Below are 19,454 nucleotides of genomic sequence, written 5' to 3'. Positions count from 1 at the left end.
CTCAACCTTGTGTGTGTGTGTGTGTGTGTGTGTGTGTGTGTGTGTGTGTATGTAGGTGTCCTGATTCTTTTGCTTGGGCACAGATTATATATCTGTTAATATCAAGTTTTTTGACTTTCTTTTCCCCACTGCAAAGATTGTTACTGAGCAACTCCTTGGCAAAGCATTTCATTTCACTTGGACACCTAGAGATTGAAGGGGATCTGCATTTACAGAAACAGAATGGGCAATTCCATGTATATATGTGAGATGCTTCTCCAACAAATTTGTTGGGGATGCCCACTATGGCAAGCAGTGCTTAACAAGTGGCCATATTAAGGACTTACCAAGGTCCAGACCAATGGGTTGGGAATTATGGGGCACAGCATGTTGCCAAATTTGTAGTAAAAAGGCATTTAGAAGAATGTACTTCATGTTCAAATAAGGCATTCATCAGTCAGAAACAGAAAAGTGGGTGTACACTGCCTCTAACATGGCTAGCCCTCACTCAGAGTACATATTTTGCCAATGACTCTCCTCTGCTAAGGGCCTTAAATCTGCCATATTACTAGACATGGTGCTAAAAGCAACTTTGAGGGTGGGAACTATCTTTTGGACTATAGTTCCCACAATTCCCAACCAGCATGGCCACTGGCTATGCTGGTTGGAGGATTCTAGGAGCATCAGTCTTTATTAGTAAATGTTTGCAAGCTATGGTTATACTCTGAAGGAAATGTATACGAAAAAGCAGGGTTGCATCTTGGGATCCTGCTGCTTGTATCATGACTACAATGAAGTTAGAGCTGGCCTTGTGTGGGAGTTCTGCTTTGGATAAGAGGGTTATATATGGTGTATATGAGGAAATTCATGAATACACATTCTGTCTCAAAGGCATGACATATAACAAGTTTTTTTCAGAAGACAGCAGCACTGCTGTGATCACATTAGGTATATTTTGCTAGCCATATTTTTTTAAAAAGCAGATCATTTAGCAATGCAGCCACTGAAGTAGTACATATAGCCTGAAGCACAACTAAATTTAAAATAAACATACCCACAAACCATCCATCATCACACTTTTCCATCACATCAATGACATCTCCCTCTCTGAGCTCCAACTCATCTTCGTTCCTAGGAGTATAGTTATACAGAACCTGAAACCTTAAACAGGACAAATGGATGCATTTAAAGAAAAAAACCTCAGCACCTTGAATGGTCAGAGATAGAGAAGCTTGTTCATTAATCCTTTGAGGACAAACAAACAAACAAAGCTACTCATGAAATTTATGCAAAATGAACCACAGAGGAAAGGACTTCCATCCCAGCAACCAATAATCTAGTTAAGCAGAATATTTGAATTCAATTAAATTTAAATTAATTGAATCCAAATAATCTGGACTGATGAATTAGACTTACTTTGACTCATAAGAAAAAGGTGCAAAACTAAATTGTACAATATATTACACTTCTGATTTGTTAACATGCATATTGTACAGAACCACAGCAAGTAAGGAATTAATGTATAACGTTAAGATACAGAGAAAATAAAATTCAGGTTGTAGTAATAATACAACTAAGTTTGTAGCTAAAGCTGTATCATTAGCTGCCTGAGCACTATCAGGCAGGCTCAATACTAGTTGGATCTGGGCTTTTGCTGCATTACGGGAAATACCCATAAAGTATCTGTGTAGATGTGAAAATGTAAAATGGCAAGTACATTTGGAAATACAGATATGCCCAAGGAATTGTGATTAGCCTCACTGAACACAAATTTTCTCAGAAATAGAGGATAATATGTTTATTCTGGATAATGTGTCAGTTGATGACCCACTTTGCATGTACATTTGCATTATTGAAAATGCAAAATATGCACTCACAGATCCCTGACAAGTTTAAATTCATTTGCTAATGCAAATGTTATGTGTGGACTCAGTGTGGAGAACAGTACACTGATTCTACATGAAATACAGCACAAGTTATTTTTGTCTTGTATGAATGGTTTGTTCTCTTTATGCATCTGTTGTTTCTGACACCTATGGTAAACTGGGTACCAGATTTTGTTTAGTGCTATCAATTGTTCTGAGAGATGCACAGAGAATACGCACAGAAAAATCAAAAGATATTCTTCAGTTTTAACATATCTAGGCTCTGAGTCGCAGCGTAGTTCAGGTGCAGTGCAAGAAATATTTAAATCAATTTTATTTCACATGAGCGAAAAATATTTTTTGTGACACAAGTGGAGGTAAAAGGCTTAAAGTTTAGACTCTGGCTTTAGTGCAAAATTGGTAAGGTTGCTACAGTTTCACATTCTTTTTCTAAGCAAGACAATATAGTTAATATCAGACAGATGGAGAGATGTGATTAGAATAATATACTTTTTAAATGCATATTAATCTCACTAAATCTACATAGAATTATTTTAGAAGTTCCCCAGGGACAGAATTTCTGCCTTTTGCATGAAAAAGACAGCTTTTGTCTCAACCACTAGCAGGCTGAAGTAACTGCAGAAACCCACCTCAAAACCCCACCTCAAAACCAGGAACTGGGAATTAAGCAGAGAAGCAACCCTATATGATACAATGTTTGCTCAGAAGTGCACCATTCAGTGACAGCTACTTACAAGTGAACATGGATAGGACAGTTGCCTAATTAAGTTCAAATGTAACCAGGCATGGTGTGAAGAGGCATCATTGCATGACCATGTTCAACGTAAGCAGGTTTGGATTTAGTCAATGTCTGGCTGGGAACACAATGCCTGGTTGGCACAATCTGTTATGGCATCCATATTAATCACTAATTCTACACAGATTTGTTTTGGAAGCTTCCTAAGGACAGAATTTTCCTTCTTTACCAAGCTTTCCTTCTTTCCCATATTCATATTCATGTTTGTTAATATAGAATGAATTGGGATGAGTGGGACCTGATCTAAATTGGCCCCTTTTCTTGATGATTTGATATCAATATAGCCTGCCAAACTGCAAGTTGCATTGTCATCTAAAACCTAGTTTCTAAAAGTTTCATCCAAGTCATTAACATATATACTTCTATATAAGTCAACCTCGTATACAGTGTGCTAGCGTCATATGCAACTTTTAGCATACGCTGAAAGCTGCGCGGGGAGGAAGGGGCGGCGTGTCCCATAGGGACGAATGGGGCGTGCACCTGTGATGTGTGCACACCGCCACGCCACTGCATGCACGAGCCCCATTCATTTAAATAGGGCTCAAGCATACACGTAATTTGCTTTACACGGGAGAGTCTGGAACAGATTCCTGCATAAAGCAAGGGCACACTGTATAAGTTGAGGGCAGGTTTGGGGGCCAAAATTATAGATTTTGATATATCTGTGGATAAGTGGAGGTTAAAAATTAGGGGAAGTGAGTGGGTGTCATCCGTGCCAGCTGCTGTTGAAGGTGCCACTCCTGCCCTTGAGGTGCCCATGATATACATGTGATTGTTGGTGCACCCATATTTGGGGCAGGGATGAGGGTGTTTGCACATGACTAGAGGCTGGAAGTGTTATGGGGGGTTCAATGAGAGGGAGAGAGAAATGCCCCTCCACTTGTTTTCTGAGGGAAAGGCACCTTCTTGTTTGGTTCCCCAGTGGAAGGCAGGCAGGTGGCAAGCAAGAGGATGATTTCCCTGGTAGGGTAACACCTCCACATCATGAAACCAAAGCCATGTTAGAATAATGACTTGTTGTTATTGAGGTCATGACAGCAGTGATGCTGTACTTTAGTAGGGCTGGGAGGATGAAGGGTAGGAAGAGGAGCAGGTTCAGGGAGCCTGGTAGGGACTAGGCAGGCAGGGGAGTGGTGGCCAGTTTCCATGGCTTCCATGGCTTCTCCTCAGGCGCAGGTGTATTTGCAACTTCGTAGTCATCATGGACATGCTCTTTCCCCCTTACCCTCATCATCCTGATATTGTGAGAAAGTTCTGGTATAGTTCCTTTGGGGGGGGGGGGGCAGAAACCAGTGTGCATTCAAGCAAACCTCTTGAGTTTTTTAACCCATGTCTCCCATATTTCCCCATCTATTAGATGGGAATGGGAAACTGGTGGCCAAAGTAATCCCTGGTGGGTCCACCTTTTGTCCCTCCCTCTGCATGTGTCTGTACAAAAAGGCAAGTGGGAGAAATAGAAGTTCTGGGTTGAGTGGGTTCCCTTTCCTTCCTCTCCTGTGCCCTTGTTGGTGCCATTCTGCTCAGGGCAGGCCTTTGAAGGTGGGTCTGTGCGGCTGCATCCAAATAAAGCTGAAAATGTGTCTGGGGGATGATGGTGGGGGTAGGAAGGAGGAAGCTGAGGGTGTCAAAAAGGCCCCAGAGCACTCGTTCTCAAACGGTGGGACAGGACCCCCTGGTGAGGTCCTGGAGACTCTGATCCCTTCTCCTCTGCTTCTCAAACCTTTTCTGTTCTGGACAGGAGAGAAAGGTAAGGAGCGTGCTTCAAGCTTCTGCTTAAGGAAAGAGGAGGCTTATATTTCCTTTCAAGATGTTAAAATATGAATATACATGAATGTCATACCTAACAAGTAAAATACTTTAATTCATATACTATGTCAGGTGTGTGACATCTATAGCAGGAGATGACATCCACATGTAGATGTAAAGGGGGTCACAAGGGTAAAAAAAAATTGAAAACCCCTGCCCTAGAGCCTACCTCTGTGTGCCTCAAGCCAGAAGGAGTTTTCTGCGTTGGCTCCCCCCCAGCACATGTTTTCCCCACTGGTCCCTGAGAGTGATCACCCCAGATTGGGCTACTGGGAAGGGAGAGGTAGAGGATGGTAAAAATGCAATCCAGAAAACCTCTCCTGGCATGAGGTAGGCTGTAGGGCCTTTTTGGCAGCCTCAGCTTCCTCCTTCCTTTTCCCTCAAGCTGAGTGGGCCAACCTCAACTCCTATGCTAGCACTGATCCATGGATAAGCCAGTCCAGCTTAATTTTTAGATTTAAAATTTTCAACGTATAGTCAAGTATATACGGTATCTTTTGCAAAATAAGCTCTTGTCCTTTTCCTACTCTGATTTAATGTATCCACCACATCAACCTGGAATGTTCATACTAAGTATTTTTGTATAAATCCCAAAGGATAATTCACTCCCCATCCTAATTAATATAGAAACTATCATCTCTAGGATAAAAATTATGCTAATTATGAAAAGTGAATATGATCTGCAATTTGGAAGTTGACTGCCAGTGCTAAGAAATCCTGCAGCATTTGGTACAGCAGCTTAATTAGCACATTTCCTTCTGTGTGCTTGAATTTCAGCAGAGACTGCAAAGTTGTTCTCAGCAGCAATGAAATACAGTTTTAGAAAATTCACAGTAAGCCTTACAACAAAATTTACTGCTAGTGAATAAAGGAGGCAATGCAATCAAGTGCATAACTTGCATAACTCCAGTAGCCAAAATCCAACAGTATAATGACCTATCTGATGCTTGACTTTTTACATCCAGTGCAACAGAACTGCAACTCTTCTCCTTTCCACCTCATGATCAGTGAGTTAAACTCTCTTCAGCCCTCTCCTACATATATAGTTGGAAGCACATTTCATGGATGGTGTTATGGGTCATGGGTCTATGTGTGAGTCAATGGTAAATCAGGAAATTCCTAAACTGAAGGAGGGATAGCCCAATTCCAATCCTTTCATGATGTTATCTGTATCCTATGCAATGCAGTACAGCACAATACTAGATGGAAGTACAAGCCACCTTGACAGATAGTGTCCTAAACTGCACTCCCAATGCAGAAATAATCCAGTTTGACATCTCTTTAACTGCCATGGTTCAATGCTATGGAATCCTGGGAATTGTAGTTTTGTGAGACATTTAGCCTTCTCTGTCAAAGAGCTCTGGTGCCAGAATTAACTACAATTCCCAGAATCCCACAGCACTGCACTGTGGCAGTTAAACTGGTGCCAAACTAGATTATTTCTGCAGTGTGGATGCAGCTACAGATGGCTAGTATTCTTCTTTATGACATCAGAAACTTGATACTATTTATTTAGATAAGAATTTGAGTAGATTTAAATACTTACGGTTCCCCCCCACTGTGTATATTTTCATGAGCAAACACAGGGCGCTGTGGCTGAAATGAAATGAGTTGAAATGTAATAAGAGTATCAACTGTCACAAATTTAGGTTTAAGCTTACTATACGGGCCTGTATAATATGTAGTTCTAAGGCCATACACAGCTCATCAGGTACTTCATAATAATCTCCCTTGTACTTCTGGTCCTAGGGCTGCATCAAGAAGTTTTTTTTTTTTTTATAAACTGCTCAGTGATCACAATACAGAACCACAGGGGGGCTGTGTGCAATGTATGGTTGACATAGTGCTTGTCTTTATCCACATAATTAAAAAAAAAACAATCCAGTTAAAACATAAAAAACAGCATAAACTTCTAGAATTTCTTGAAAACCCTTTGCAACATGGAAGCTGGTGTTAACTCTTTTCAGCCTAAACCTTGCCATGCCAAAAAAACAAAAAACCAGGCATGTTTTAGCCTCTTTCAAATCTTCACATACAATCACAATTCTATTAAATGAACAAATGGACAAATGCACAGTTGTGACATGAAAAAAGCAGTCCCAGAGAAGCAGAATTCAAAGCAGTCAACAACAGTAATGGAACACACAGCCATTTCTTACGATTGCTCAAGACAACATTCTTGCTAAAGTACTCTTCCTGACAGAGCTGGCATCTGCGACATGCTGTGCTATTTTGATACTGTTCACTCTTGAGAGAATTGTGGGATTTTTTTCTTTTGCTTGTTTGCTTAAGAACCCCATAGGGAATGCAGAAAGAGCAAAACAAATTATTTAAAAGAATGCAGATAATTTATCAACATCTAGCTTTATAAGGAGAAAAAATGGCAAGTATACAAAAAAGATAAGCATGAACTTCCTTTTCCACTCCTAAAATCATAGTTAATCCAACTTTTGAAAAGCTGACTTAACACTTTCAAAAATCTGTAAAAGAAACTGGCTTTGATGAATGATAAAATAAGTAAAAATAAAGCTGCAAAAAGTTTGGAAAAATATAACTTGGAATCTGTGGTTTATCATTTATTGCTTTCTTTTCAGCCATAAGGTCCATAGTTCAATGGAGCAGTCCTTGGGGTATATTTACATAGATCTGTTGAAGTCTCTCCACACTTAAAATCTATGTGGATTCTGAATGGTTTACAACTGGCAAGCAGGATTGTGTGTGAAATGAACTGAGGCACACACAAAAACCACATAACTCCCTACAAGGAGATAACTGCACAAAGTGTGGATAAATATGCATGATTATGTGTCTGCTTGTAAATTCAGTGTAAACAATTTATTGTTCCATATGGAACAATTATCACCTGCACTTTCCAGCAATGAAAAATGCAAATGCTATGTATTTCCCTAGAAACTGATAGATCACATGGATAGCAGAGACAATGGTAGTCATCTTTGTATGCCCTAATTCATAATATGTCTAGATTCTATATATATCTGTCTTATTATATGGTTGCATGAGTTCTACAGTGAGTATAGAAGTATCCATTATATCATACAAACCATTGTCTGTATTCATCTCAACTTATATTTTGGTACAAAAAATAGTATGAATTTATCCCTGGTTGTCCTTATTTGTTATTCACTATCTTCTGTGTCTAATGAAATCACAAGGCCTTTGGATGACCCAAACAATGACACTTACAGTATATAATTTTTTAAAACGACTACATTTACTTAACTTTAATAATACATGACATGATCCAGCCAAAGCTTAGTGCTTTTATGTACCCCTAATTTAAATTGGAAAGACTGAAAGAAATGTTTAGAGTTCCTCCAGATAAAGCAAAAGTGCCAGGATTTGTTCCTGCATAAACTGATTTTATTTCTGATATTCAGCTAATCTTTTGCTTGTTTTGATAAATTTCCAGTGAACACCAGGTATTACAAAGACTTTTTATTTCCACTCCCCAGTTATTTTTTAACTCAGTTATTTTTTTAACTCAGCACATTTCAAAATCAAATGGATTGGTGCATGCCTGTGTGTTTCTACTGTACCGGAGCCAATAAAGATGGCAGCAAGTAAACATAGCTATTGTTTCTAGGATACAATTTCAAGAGAGATTATGCGAGGGAAAAAAGAATGTTAGCATTAGAACAAAATAATCCTAATGCTTAACTAGTATAATATTGCTAAAGCACTTTAACATTACGATGACAGCTCCTGAATAATATTTATAAAAAGCTCATTGGAAACTGGTGAAAATCGATTTCTGAAATGCTGCATGAGACTAGATGTGACATGTCATCAGTGGTAAAGGACACAAGGCAAGGAAGGAGGGAAGGAAACCCAAGATATAATTGTAAAGGAGCGGATACTGGAGTAGGAAAACCTGTGAATATGGAGAAACAATCAAAATGAAAAGAATTGAAAACGTGATACTTTTATGCATTCTGGTTGACCTCTTGATTTATTTAAACTGAATAAAATGGAAGCTAAAATGGCTCCATTTGGCTAAATTGTGCCCAGATTTGCTAAGCAGTATAAAGATACTGTATATCACTAACTGAACATCTTAATCACCTTTAGTAATCCTAGGCAATAATATTTTAGTGTATATTTAAACCCAAAGATGTAGTGTGAGAAATGGATCATAAAGCACCCTAACAGCTCCATAAGCTGACATTAAGCAAGCCATATTCATACTACTGGCATTAAGCAAACCATATTCATACTAATACTTTGAAAGACCACTACAAGAGCTGGATAACGTAAAAGATTTCCAGGGCAGAAAAGATATAGCCGTTTGGAATAATAATAGATAGGTTTCCCTATCAGCACTTGCCTGTAAGCAGTTTTAATGTTTACTGCAAGATATGCTGAACAGAAACACTAGGTATTGGTTTAGACCATGATTTTTGTCATACTTAAAGCAGCCCCTTTGAAATCAGTGGGTCTCCTTTGAAACAAAGTGCGGCGGTCCCATAACTTCCAGTGGGCATACATCAGCCCAACCACAGCAAATTACATTAGGTACATGACCAGTTCCAAGGGACATATATCTTATCTGTACATAAGATACATGCTTGAAAATCTGTCTTTGGACTTTATCCCATGGGGGAAATTGGGGGGGGGGGGCTAAACAGTAAAAATTGTGTTATTTCTCCATGAATGATTTGTTTATTGTCTGTTTATTCCCGGGATAATGACACTTTAATCACAACATAATGTGAAAATGTTAATCGCGATTGCACAATTTTCATGCGATTGTTGCTGTTTAAGCTCCTGATTTTCCTCGCTAGATAAAGTCCTTTGTCATGTGCATATGTTAGGACTTCAACATGTACATTTCTAAAAAATCCCACATAACATACCAATGCAAATGAGTGAAGCAGACATTAAATTTCAGGGCTTTTAAACATAGGTTTGAAGGAAGGAGATGTTTCTAAAAATTGAGACTCATAGCAGATAATAGAGAAATGTAGAAATAGGATTTCCGATCCAGTTCAGTACAGGCAGAGTGAAAAGCCCCATCGGCACAGTTCTGTGGGATCAAATTGTTAAGGGAGGAGGCATCTGGCCAGAGTGATGGGCAGTACAGTACCTGGCAGCAGTCTGTCTGGAGTGGGGGGAGTGCTGTTGTGCCAAGCAGCATGTCAATCTGCTGTATTGTATTGCCCAATCACTACAGAACAACAGGGACCACTTTCACAAGAAAGTCTGTGATGCTTCCTTGCAGGAGCACAGAAAACTACTTTGCATTTGAGAACTGCAAAACTGTTGTGCCATCATTGGTCAAGGCCTAAGTTTGGTGCATGCATACCAGCAGAGTGCATGCACCTAATGTAATTTGAATTGGTATTATAAAATTTAAATTAGTCTTTTTAAAATTTAAATTAAATTAGCATTTAATTAATAACCAATACAGCTCACTATATGTAAAGAGAAGTAAAAGATTACCGAAAAATTAAAAATGTAATAGACTCATCTTGTAATATGCAGAATGTATACCTAGCCCAGCTACAAAAAAGCTAATCTGAGTATTTCTTTTAGGATATGTTCAGGTATGAAGATGTTTTTAGGAAGCTGTATGTATGTGTAAGAAAGATCTAGAAGAAGTTTAGATTATAAGGTTGAACATAAGAGAGGGAAGTTGGAGTCAATAGAGAGTAGGGTTGGAGGAAAGTAAATGAAGTAAGAAAGTTAAAGCAATTGAAGAAGGTTCGTGTATGTAATGGGGTGCGAAGATAGACGAGAGCTAGAAGGAGAGTGAGGGAAGAATAGTGTAAGGAGGATGTAGTAGTCGTAGTAGGTTACAAGAAGGTTTAGTTTAGGGAAAAGAGTTAGGTAAGGTAGTAGATGGTAGGAACTGTGCCTTTGGAAGGCTATTGACTGTCATATTTTTACTTCTTCCCGATTTTCAATTATTTATAAATATACTTGTAGAAGGTTTGTATGAATGTTTAGTATGTAGTTAACTATATGGTCTGTATGTCTTGTAGAAAGTTTGTATGTACTTTTTATATTAATAAAGTTTTATTATTAAAAAAAATAAAAAAGGATATGTTCAGGTAAACCTTCATTAAAAAGATGTTCCTAAATTATGGAACAGATACTGCTCTTGCCCTTGTTACTACTTATTGTCAGAGCCTGGAAATACATTAAAAAAAAGTAAATAGTTGTTAAAGTTCCAAGCCTGCCAAGTAGTTTTCTTTGCAATTGTTTTTAAAAGTAACTCTATACAAACCAGCTTTTCAGAAGTACTTTTAGATGATTTAAAATCATTTGACTGCAACAGCACAAGACACAGCATGAGTTTGTACTTGAATCTCCTCTACCATTTAGTGAGGCTGAAAATCCATAACTGAAGTGTTACTATCACATCCATGGCAAAAGGAACTGTCATCCTTTATTAACTTGTAATAGTAATGTAACTTATTCACACCCTTGTAATAGGAAAAAGGAATTAATTACAAGCAACTTGTTTTGCAATCATTTACTTTATAGATTTGCTTATTATTTAAAGTAACCAACATTTTTAGGTACAGTACAATAATCTCAATTTATCACTGTACCTCTGTGTTTTCACAAATGATATTGGCTGCCAACAAGTAAAGTTAAAGTTATGACTGTATATTAGAAAAGGATGATGCCTACATTATATGTGGCCTGAACTCTTTTAGAACTTTTAAAAAATTAACACTGATTATTTAGTTTCCTCCCTGCATGCTACAGGAAAGCAGCACAGCCACCAGACAGATACAGTACATGGAGGATTTGCAATATTTTTCACCAGTTACACTCTCCAGTGTCTTCAGGAACAGCGTTCTCTAGAAAGAAGTACAGTAATCAATACTTGAGAGCACTGGTTGTCCATGAAGATGATTGTTAACTGTGACTCTAAGCTTATAACTGAGGGCCTTTGGTGAAAATTCCCCTAGTTACAGAGAGCTTCAACCTCAAAAGTGAGAATATAACCAGCCCTCCATAGTCACAGATTTCTTTTATCCATGGATTCAAGCATCCACGGCTAGAAAATATTTTTAAAATATATGAATTCCCAAAACCAAACCTGGATTTTGCCATTTTATATAAGGGACACCATTTTACTGTGCCACTGTAGTTAATGGGACTTGAGCATCCACGGATTTTGTTATCCACGGGGGATCCTGTACCTATTTTTTCCATGTAGCCATCTGTCATTGCAACACCCTAGGATCCATTTCATTTTTGTGTAGATGCAAACAAACTTTTCTCTTCACCCTAACCCTTTTTCCTTGTAGTTTTGACAAACAAAGCTCATAATACTGTATACAGAGACATTTAAGATACAGATATGTACAACATTGGGTTTTGACATAAAAGGCATTAATCACACATGTATGTTTACTAAAACAGAGCACAGATAACTGCATTAAGCAGAAGAGATGGCCCTTTAAAGAGGGTGCAGTTCTAGGCACATATGAGAGGAAAAGCTGATGCCAATGGCAGCTCTGAGAGAAGCAGTGCTATGAGGAAGCATGGTGTCAAGTGAGTGCAAGCATATGTTGCCATAGCAGCAAAATATTTTGGAAGGGAAAAAGAGGGAATCATGCATTTGGAAACAAGGAACAGCAGAACTGACATTATGAAATCCACAGAATGTGCAAATGAGACCACCTTATTTGGCCATCACCAATGGCCTCATAAGTACGATACTTTGAAACAAGAGGAGTTCTTTAAGAAAGAAGGAAGAAAGTTAAGGATAGACTCAGGTAGTTAAGAGAAAATGTTCTTTTTTAGGGTTGTTTCACTGGCCCTTTCAAGAGCATGGGGGTTCTGCTCCTTCCCCACAAAACTTGACAAATCACTTACAACCTGTTGTGGTCTCCTTAGTGCTATCACCCAAAATGTTTCTGTTCTAAACAGTAGCATAGCAAAACTGAAAGAGTATTAGAATGATTATTCATACATGTGCATTCAAGACCTAGGAAACAGAGGCCTCGTTCCTTCTACTAGGGGAACTCTGGCAATACATATAGGGCCTTACAGTACCATACCCTATGTGAATAGCTGTGCCCTCTGACAGGTGAGCCGCAAGATCTCCTTGTCATAACAGGGCTACGTGGAGGTTTGCCGATGACAAATATCTCTCTTTTTAAATCAGCCTAGAAAAACCATAAATACTGGGTCAATTCATCTACAAGGCCACACTAGCATTCTTTACTGATTGTTTCATTCTTGCACACTTCAACAAACCATTTTTCATCTCCAAAACAGCCCTTGTGCAAAGACATGCAGATCTGTTAATCCAGTTTGCCTGAACAGATCACAGCCGTTGTTATTGCTGATTCCCCCCCCCCCCCAAATCAAAGCGCTTAAAACCTACAAAGCCTATAAAGAATGTGTTATGTCCAGCTCACCTGCTGTACATTTTAAAATGCAGCTATATAACTGATAAGGGAGGGATGACTTCAAAAAGCTAAGCACACAATCAAAACATCATTACAAAGAAAATACAAGCATCAGACATTATAACACAGGTGAGAATGAAAACAAGTTCATAGCTAAAAGCTGATCTGTTTTCTTAAAGGTCCTAAATGCATGTTTTCTTTGAGTGAATAGTCAGGCAGGGCTGATCCATGAAAGAAAAGGAGGTCAGTGCCTCCTTAGATTAGATTCTCAACTTGCCTGAGAAGGCTGAGTTGGGATTTTTTAAAAAAAAAAAAAAAACAATACTCTGAATGGTTTCACACATTCTAAGAAGTCTGAAAAAGACAGTGTGAGTGGCAGTTTTCACACTAATTTTGTAACTTTTGAGAGTACATTTTTTATTGTTAGTTGCACCACTTCAGTAACTGGATATAATACCTGCTAAATGGCAATTAATGCTAATAAGATTCCTGCTTCCCAGCAGTATGCATGCATGCATGCATAAATAAATACTGTCTTCTCTCACAAGAATGAATAAACAGTGACTGGATGTCTGTGATTTAACAGTGCCAGTTGTGGAATCCTTGCAGGCAGTGAACCAAGATTTGATCAGAACAATGTAATATATTGAAAAGCGATAATAATATCCCATTCTTCATTAGGTAGCTGGGATCCCTCGCTCTCAAACTATATTGCAATTATTGACTTGCTACTGTATTCCAACTTTTGCCTAAAATATCTGTACATTTGTTGGGGGTGCTGCTGTTAACATGTGCTTTAGGTGAAAAATATGAGCATGGCATCGATGGTTTATTTTATGAAAATATTTTAAAATGCATTCATTCATTCGTTGAATTTACATCCTGCCTTTCTCCCAGTATAGGACTCCAGGTAGATAAAATTGCAGGCTCATAAAGAGAAATACATTCCTGCAGTTATTTCCTCTCCTTCCCCAGGATGACCAGATGTCCTAACTGCAAAGGAGGATAAGGCACCGCAAAATGTAAAATATTCAAAAAAAATGTGGGACATTACCAAATAAAAACAAAAATTTATATTTATACATATCAATATAAATGTATGCTTCTTAGTCATGCTCAAAATGGAGGGCATTCTGAAATTCTTCCTGGACAGAAGGTTGAAATGTAGGACATGTCCTAGAAAAGGAGGATGTCTGTTCACCCTGTTCTACTCCCACCAAGTTGTTTAAACTCTTTGCAAAGGTAAGCAGCAGCCCCTTAAACCTGGCTCTGAAACAACAGGAGGACTTGCTCAGCTTGAGTCTAGCCAAGTGCTTCCTAAGACACATCAGTTTGGTAAGAGACCCTGGCCCTCCTGAGCCTTTTCCTGTGGTATGAATGCATTACTAAGAAAAGGCCTCATTATCTGCTGGGTGTATGAATGGCAATGCAGTTGAGTGGCTTTGATACTCTCTTCTACTTGTTCATTCCCATTGGGGCTTCCCAGACCATGGATGTCCAAGGGAGGCCATTGACTGTTTCTGTGAAGATGGGGATGATAGCATGCTAGCATGTTATTTCTGGCATAGCTTTGCTTACTTCTTGGATTAGCCATGCATCCTGGCTTCCAATGACAAGAATGAAGATGTTTGTTATAACACTAAGAAATTCAGGCTTTGCATATATGCTGAATAGCATACCACTAGATGACCTCAATCCATACCACTATATAACTTTACCTATGACTTCCCTCCCTATGGCTGACAAAAGCCAATAGCATAAAATTCAAGGATACTTTTCCAGTAGATTTGAAAGGTGTCATGTGAAGTGCTTATAGATAAAACATATGTAGCAAATGGCTTATTAATACAGTACTGAAGTGGAATCAAAATGTAGATATGGACAAGGACAACTTTGGGAAATATGAACAGTGGTTGATAGAGTGTGACAAAATTGTTCTCTGTAGGGTTTTTTTTGTTTCTGTTTTGAAACTTGGTGCTGTATCTTAATTCTGACAAAGTAATTTCTGATCTGCTAATTCATTCTGACTGTTGCTGTTATCAATAAATGTACAGTGGTACCCCGGGATACGAAAGCACCGCCTTACGAAATTCCCGGGATACGAAAAAATTCCAAAGAAAAAAACTGTTCCGGGTTACGTTTTTTTTTTCGGCTTACGAAAAAAATTTTTGGTGCTTTTTCGGCGCGATTTCACACGAAATCGCGGCTTTCGCTATTAGCGCCTATGGGCTATTCGGCTAGCGAAAGTTTCCGGGTTACGAAAGCGGCGGCGGAACGAATTAATTTCGTAACCCGGGGTACCACTGTATAATGATTGAGTGATTACTCAAGTATCCTACTGAAAACTGAGTTATTAAATAATCTAAGTGCATTTAAACAACTTTTTCTTAAAATATTTGGATTTGATTACATGCTTACATTCTTAAATGTTAGTCACCCAATCTGATTTTTTTTTTTTTTTAATTTTAAAAATTAGGTTAAGCTTTCAGGCTTCCCATTTTTCCAAGCATTTAAGGCGGCATGCAGTATTACATAAAGATACCGTTACCTTTAACTTTGGTGATTTTTTCTCCTGTCTGTATGACAGTTTGGAAAGGAGAGGGGGGGAGTGGGTAACAGCAGACTTGGAGGATGTAGACACACATTCAGAGGAAGATGTTTTGTCTGAGTGAAATGGAGGACTAGAAGCAAGGCAGGAAGGAGAAGTAGAAGGCGCTTGTATCCCATAGGGAGGTGAAGCTGCCTTAAAACATTTAAAGAGAGACAATAATTGTGTGGAAGAGCAATTGCAAAGGGAGAGGAGTAGAACACCACCATCAATGAAAGGAAACGAGACCTTGTCAACCCATCCATCAATTGTTATTCTCACACCATAACTGTCCTACCTCACTGACTGAATTTAATGGGGGCATCACACTGTATAATTCTCTACTCATGATCTGTGTTTTCTATGCTTCTTATGTCTTTTTTCTTAATACAGAAAACCCATTAAGGAAAAATAACAGGGTGCATTCTGATCAGCCCTCCAGAGAGGAACATCCTTAATTCAGAACATGACAGTGCTTTTCCTATTTTGCTATCCAGGTGTTTTGGACCTCAACTCCAAGAAGTCCAACCAGTCTGGCCAATGGTCAGGGATTCTGGGAGTTGAAGTCCAAAACACCAGATGGGTCAAAGGCTAAAAACTTCTGATTTAAGACAAACTCAGGATTATTAGAAGCACATGGACTGGTCTCTGTGGTAAGCAAGGCATTTCCACTCATGGGTAACCTCTCGACTCGACTTCTACAATGTGCTCTACATGGGGCTACCCTCGTGCCAAGAAAAAAATGGGGGCATGTCCAGCCATGTGCATGTCTGCAGGAAGCTACCAGAAGTGCAATCCTTGCTTATAAGACCAACGGCTGACGTCAAGGATAGTCAGTGCCTGTCATTCCTGGAGGCACAAATCCTAGACAATGGCTTCAAGCATATTTTGACATATACCTTCAAGCTGAACGCAAGCTACTAAAGCCTGACAGTCCTGGGCTTCTAAACATGTGCATTTCAGGTAGAGAGGGGGAGCTATGCCATGAGACAGACTGCAATGCATGGCAAGTAGGGTGTTCCTTAATTTTGTGAGGCCAACTCTTTAATAAAGATGTTATCACTTGTCAGCTTGGGCTTCTGTTATGGAACATGTGTGCTCCATAGCTAGGATGAGATATATAAAATCTAAAGGTCAATAAATCATTTGACTGTGGATAATTGCTACTTCTTAAAACTTGAAAGCATTCTCCCCATTCCTTTCTTGTGAGAGAAACTGGGTAAATGTTTTACCAGAAGGTGACTGACATCTGATAGGTCTCCAGTGTCAAAGACAAATGGCTAAGGGACCAGACACAACCCTATGTCAGTTGGGCACTTCCAGCTGGAGGCTCCCATATCATGGGATGGCAAATCTGCTCTAGATTTTAGCCTGAGGCATAAAGAACCTAGCCATAAAACAGGTTTATATGACAGTCCCTTTTGAAAATGGGACTGAAATCTGGAATGAATTTCCTGAACCACTGACATGAGTACCGCTGAGGATGAAAATCCGTATTACATTAATTTTATACTTTGCACTGCCCTATCTTTTAGTTTAGTCTAAAGAAAATGTATAGGTCCTCAGATAGAATCAGGACCACTATACACAAGTAAGGAGAGGTTTAATCCTCTCCTCTCCATCTTTTTCCTTCTTGAAATTCACTCCTCTGCACACCAGTTAAAATGTTTTTGTGTGTGCAATAGGGAGGGTCTATGAGTACATCAGCTTTTTCTTTTTAAAAATGTAACACTGAAAAGGGGAGGGCTGAGAAGGAAGTGTCAGATTTTTTTATTTTTTAAAAAGAAACATTTAGTGCATGATCACATTTGTGGCTCTTTCTTTAAATAGCAGAGATGGGTTCAGATCATATCTGAAGCAGGAGCGTAAGTAAAGAACAAGGAGCCAAAGGACAGGGACTTAATTCTTTTCTACCTCCAACAAAGGTAAAAGGTTTTAAAAAAATAATTGGTATTGCATTTTGTGGGTTTTACCTATACAGCACCTAAAGGTTCTTCCAGATGCAACTGTGCAGAGGCTTCTTGAGAAATTCAATGTTCTTTGCCTAAGAAAGAGGTGGGTAGACTCCCCTAGCACAGAAACAGCCTGGATGTCAAGGGAAGTTACTTTTTCTATTGCTAATGGAGTTGAGATTTTATTGCCTATAGTTTACGACTGTCTCCCAGAGCCGCATGGCCAAAGAGAGGCATGGCCTCTGCTTGCATTGATATCCCACCAAGACTAGTTTAACAACAACAAAGACAATATCTTGACAAAACATAGGCATGTGACTCTAACATTGTCATTTCTTCTTCTCCTGTATGATGCTTAATACTTGTGCCTGAAAAAGAAGCCAATAGAGCTTTGAAAGCTTGTATGATGCATTTTGTACATTTTTGGCTGGCTCAAGGAAGGCATAGCTGTTTTGTGGATTTTGGGTGTTACTCTATTTTGCTGTAAGGCCAGCATGGCTAGCCCTGTATATGCAGAGGGAGTGGTGATACCTAACTGAAGAAAACTGCTGTAGAAAAACAGCAGCTTCCTTTGAGGTCAAATGGTAATAGTGAATGCTGAAAGAAGATTTTGACTGGGAAAACTGCATGTGTGAAGAGGTTGCACCATCATCTACAATGCCATGGTCCCAATCTAGATGATGGTATCTATTGCTGCTTCTTAAAATAGGTATCAAATTAAAGATATGCCAACATGATCATGCATCAAATGTATCTTCTAATTTGGTTCAGAGTTTTATTCAAGGACTAGTCATTCCCCATCGTGGAAAAGGATATTGGGAAAGGAGCCAGTGGTTCTGCATTCCTGGTGAGAGCCACTGGTAATGGCAGCTAGGTCTATAAAGAAGAAAGGATGCATAATTCAGTTAGGGTGATACATCGTACATTTCTTCCTATCTCCAAAAGAAAGGAATGGGAATAAAACAGGTCTTGTGTGTTAGTGTATTTGTACTCTTCATGAAATTTCTACTAGAAATGCACATGCAGAAAAACACAAAATTGAGAGATTAGACTTCAATTAATGATGTGAAAGTAGGCATTTGTCTTAGGAAGTTTAAATACCTCTTTTTTAGTATCTGGTGAACTGTCCCCTTCGCAAGATACCATGGGCTCTCTCTTACTTCCTACTGGTGATTCTAAATGTTCATGGTCTGGCTCTTCCTCTATATGGAGCCTTGCCAATTGTTCTGTTACATCAGGGGCACGTCTGTAGAAACCTGAATCTTTATGTTTTGACTGCCCCCCATGGATTATTGACAGCAGCTCTTCACAGATTTCTTCCTCCTGTTCATCAGTCTCAGTCAGGGTTTTGAATAAATGGTCTTCTTTGGGGAGAGGAAGAGCAGTGTCTGCTATTTCTTGTACTTTTGGAGTTGTGTCTGAGAAGCTTTTCCTTTCCTTGACACTGGGGGTTCCTCTCATCTCTTTGAAAAGGCTGCATTCAGGTTTATGTGCTTTGTCATGAAACCGGGTTGCTGGAGGTGGTGATTTACAGGTAGATGAAGAAAATGGCTGAGGTGAAGCTGGCAATTCAGGGAAGGAGTGGGGAGCCTTTGGTGAGGTGATTGGAACAAAATGGCTGCGTTTTACTGGAGGAGCAACATTATTGGAGAGCCCTGGTGCACTCTGTGAACCTGTTAAAGCTAGAGAGCTGAATTCATCTAATTCAGAAAGAAAGCTTTTCGGAAAAGGTGGAGGAGAAGGGGAAGGTGTACTTGGAGATGAAAAGCCAAGAGTCAGCGATAACCATTCACTGGTGACAGCCTGAAGATTCTCTTTATTAGAATCTGGACAAGAAGAGGGCCGGTACCTGAGAGGGAGGGATGGCGCTTTGGAATCCAACTTGAGAAATAAGGGAAAGCACAGGGTTAAAACATAGTGAAGAAAGATTTCAGGCTCTTGTATGGGATAGAGAGAGAGTTTGTTCATTTCTAAATAATCCTATGTCATCTCCTAGTGTTAGGATATTATATCATTCAGCATAAATGTCTCAAAGCATTAGCACATGAATCAAAT

At 39.1% G+C, this 19,454-nt stretch overlaps 1 protein-coding gene across 8 annotated transcripts in view; it reads right to left on the bottom strand.

Annotated features, from left to right (window-relative positions):
- Positions 1-19,454, bottom strand: part of SORBS2 (sorbin and SH3 domain containing 2) — a 240,778-nt gene that overhangs the window by 3,542 nt on the left and 217,782 nt on the right. For 7 of the 8 annotated variants that reach the window (XM_089525354.1, XM_089525348.1, XM_089525349.1 and 4 more), the window contains 2 exons: positions 6,014-6,063; positions 1,034-1,140 (listed from right to left, as the gene is read on the bottom strand). In XM_089525354.1, the coding sequence (XP_089381480.1) occupies positions 1,034-1,140; positions 6,014-6,063 (157 nt within the window). Of the gene's footprint in view, positions 1-1,033; positions 1,141-6,013; positions 6,064-12,506; positions 12,615-15,408; positions 15,604-18,500; positions 19,281-19,454 lie in introns of all 8 variants that reach the window. The other variant, XM_089525346.1, reaches the window with a different exon arrangement.

This window comes from Sceloporus occidentalis, unplaced genomic scaffold, assembly GCF_023333645.1.
Source record: "Sceloporus occidentalis isolate IW3139 unplaced genomic scaffold, rSceOcc1.0.p SCAF_5, whole genome shotgun sequence".
NCBI classification, from domain to species: domain Eukaryota; kingdom Metazoa; phylum Chordata; class Lepidosauria; order Squamata; family Phrynosomatidae; genus Sceloporus; species Sceloporus occidentalis.
The sequence above is the reverse complement of the archived record's forward strand: the minus strand, read 5'-3'. Positions and strand labels throughout refer to the sequence as shown.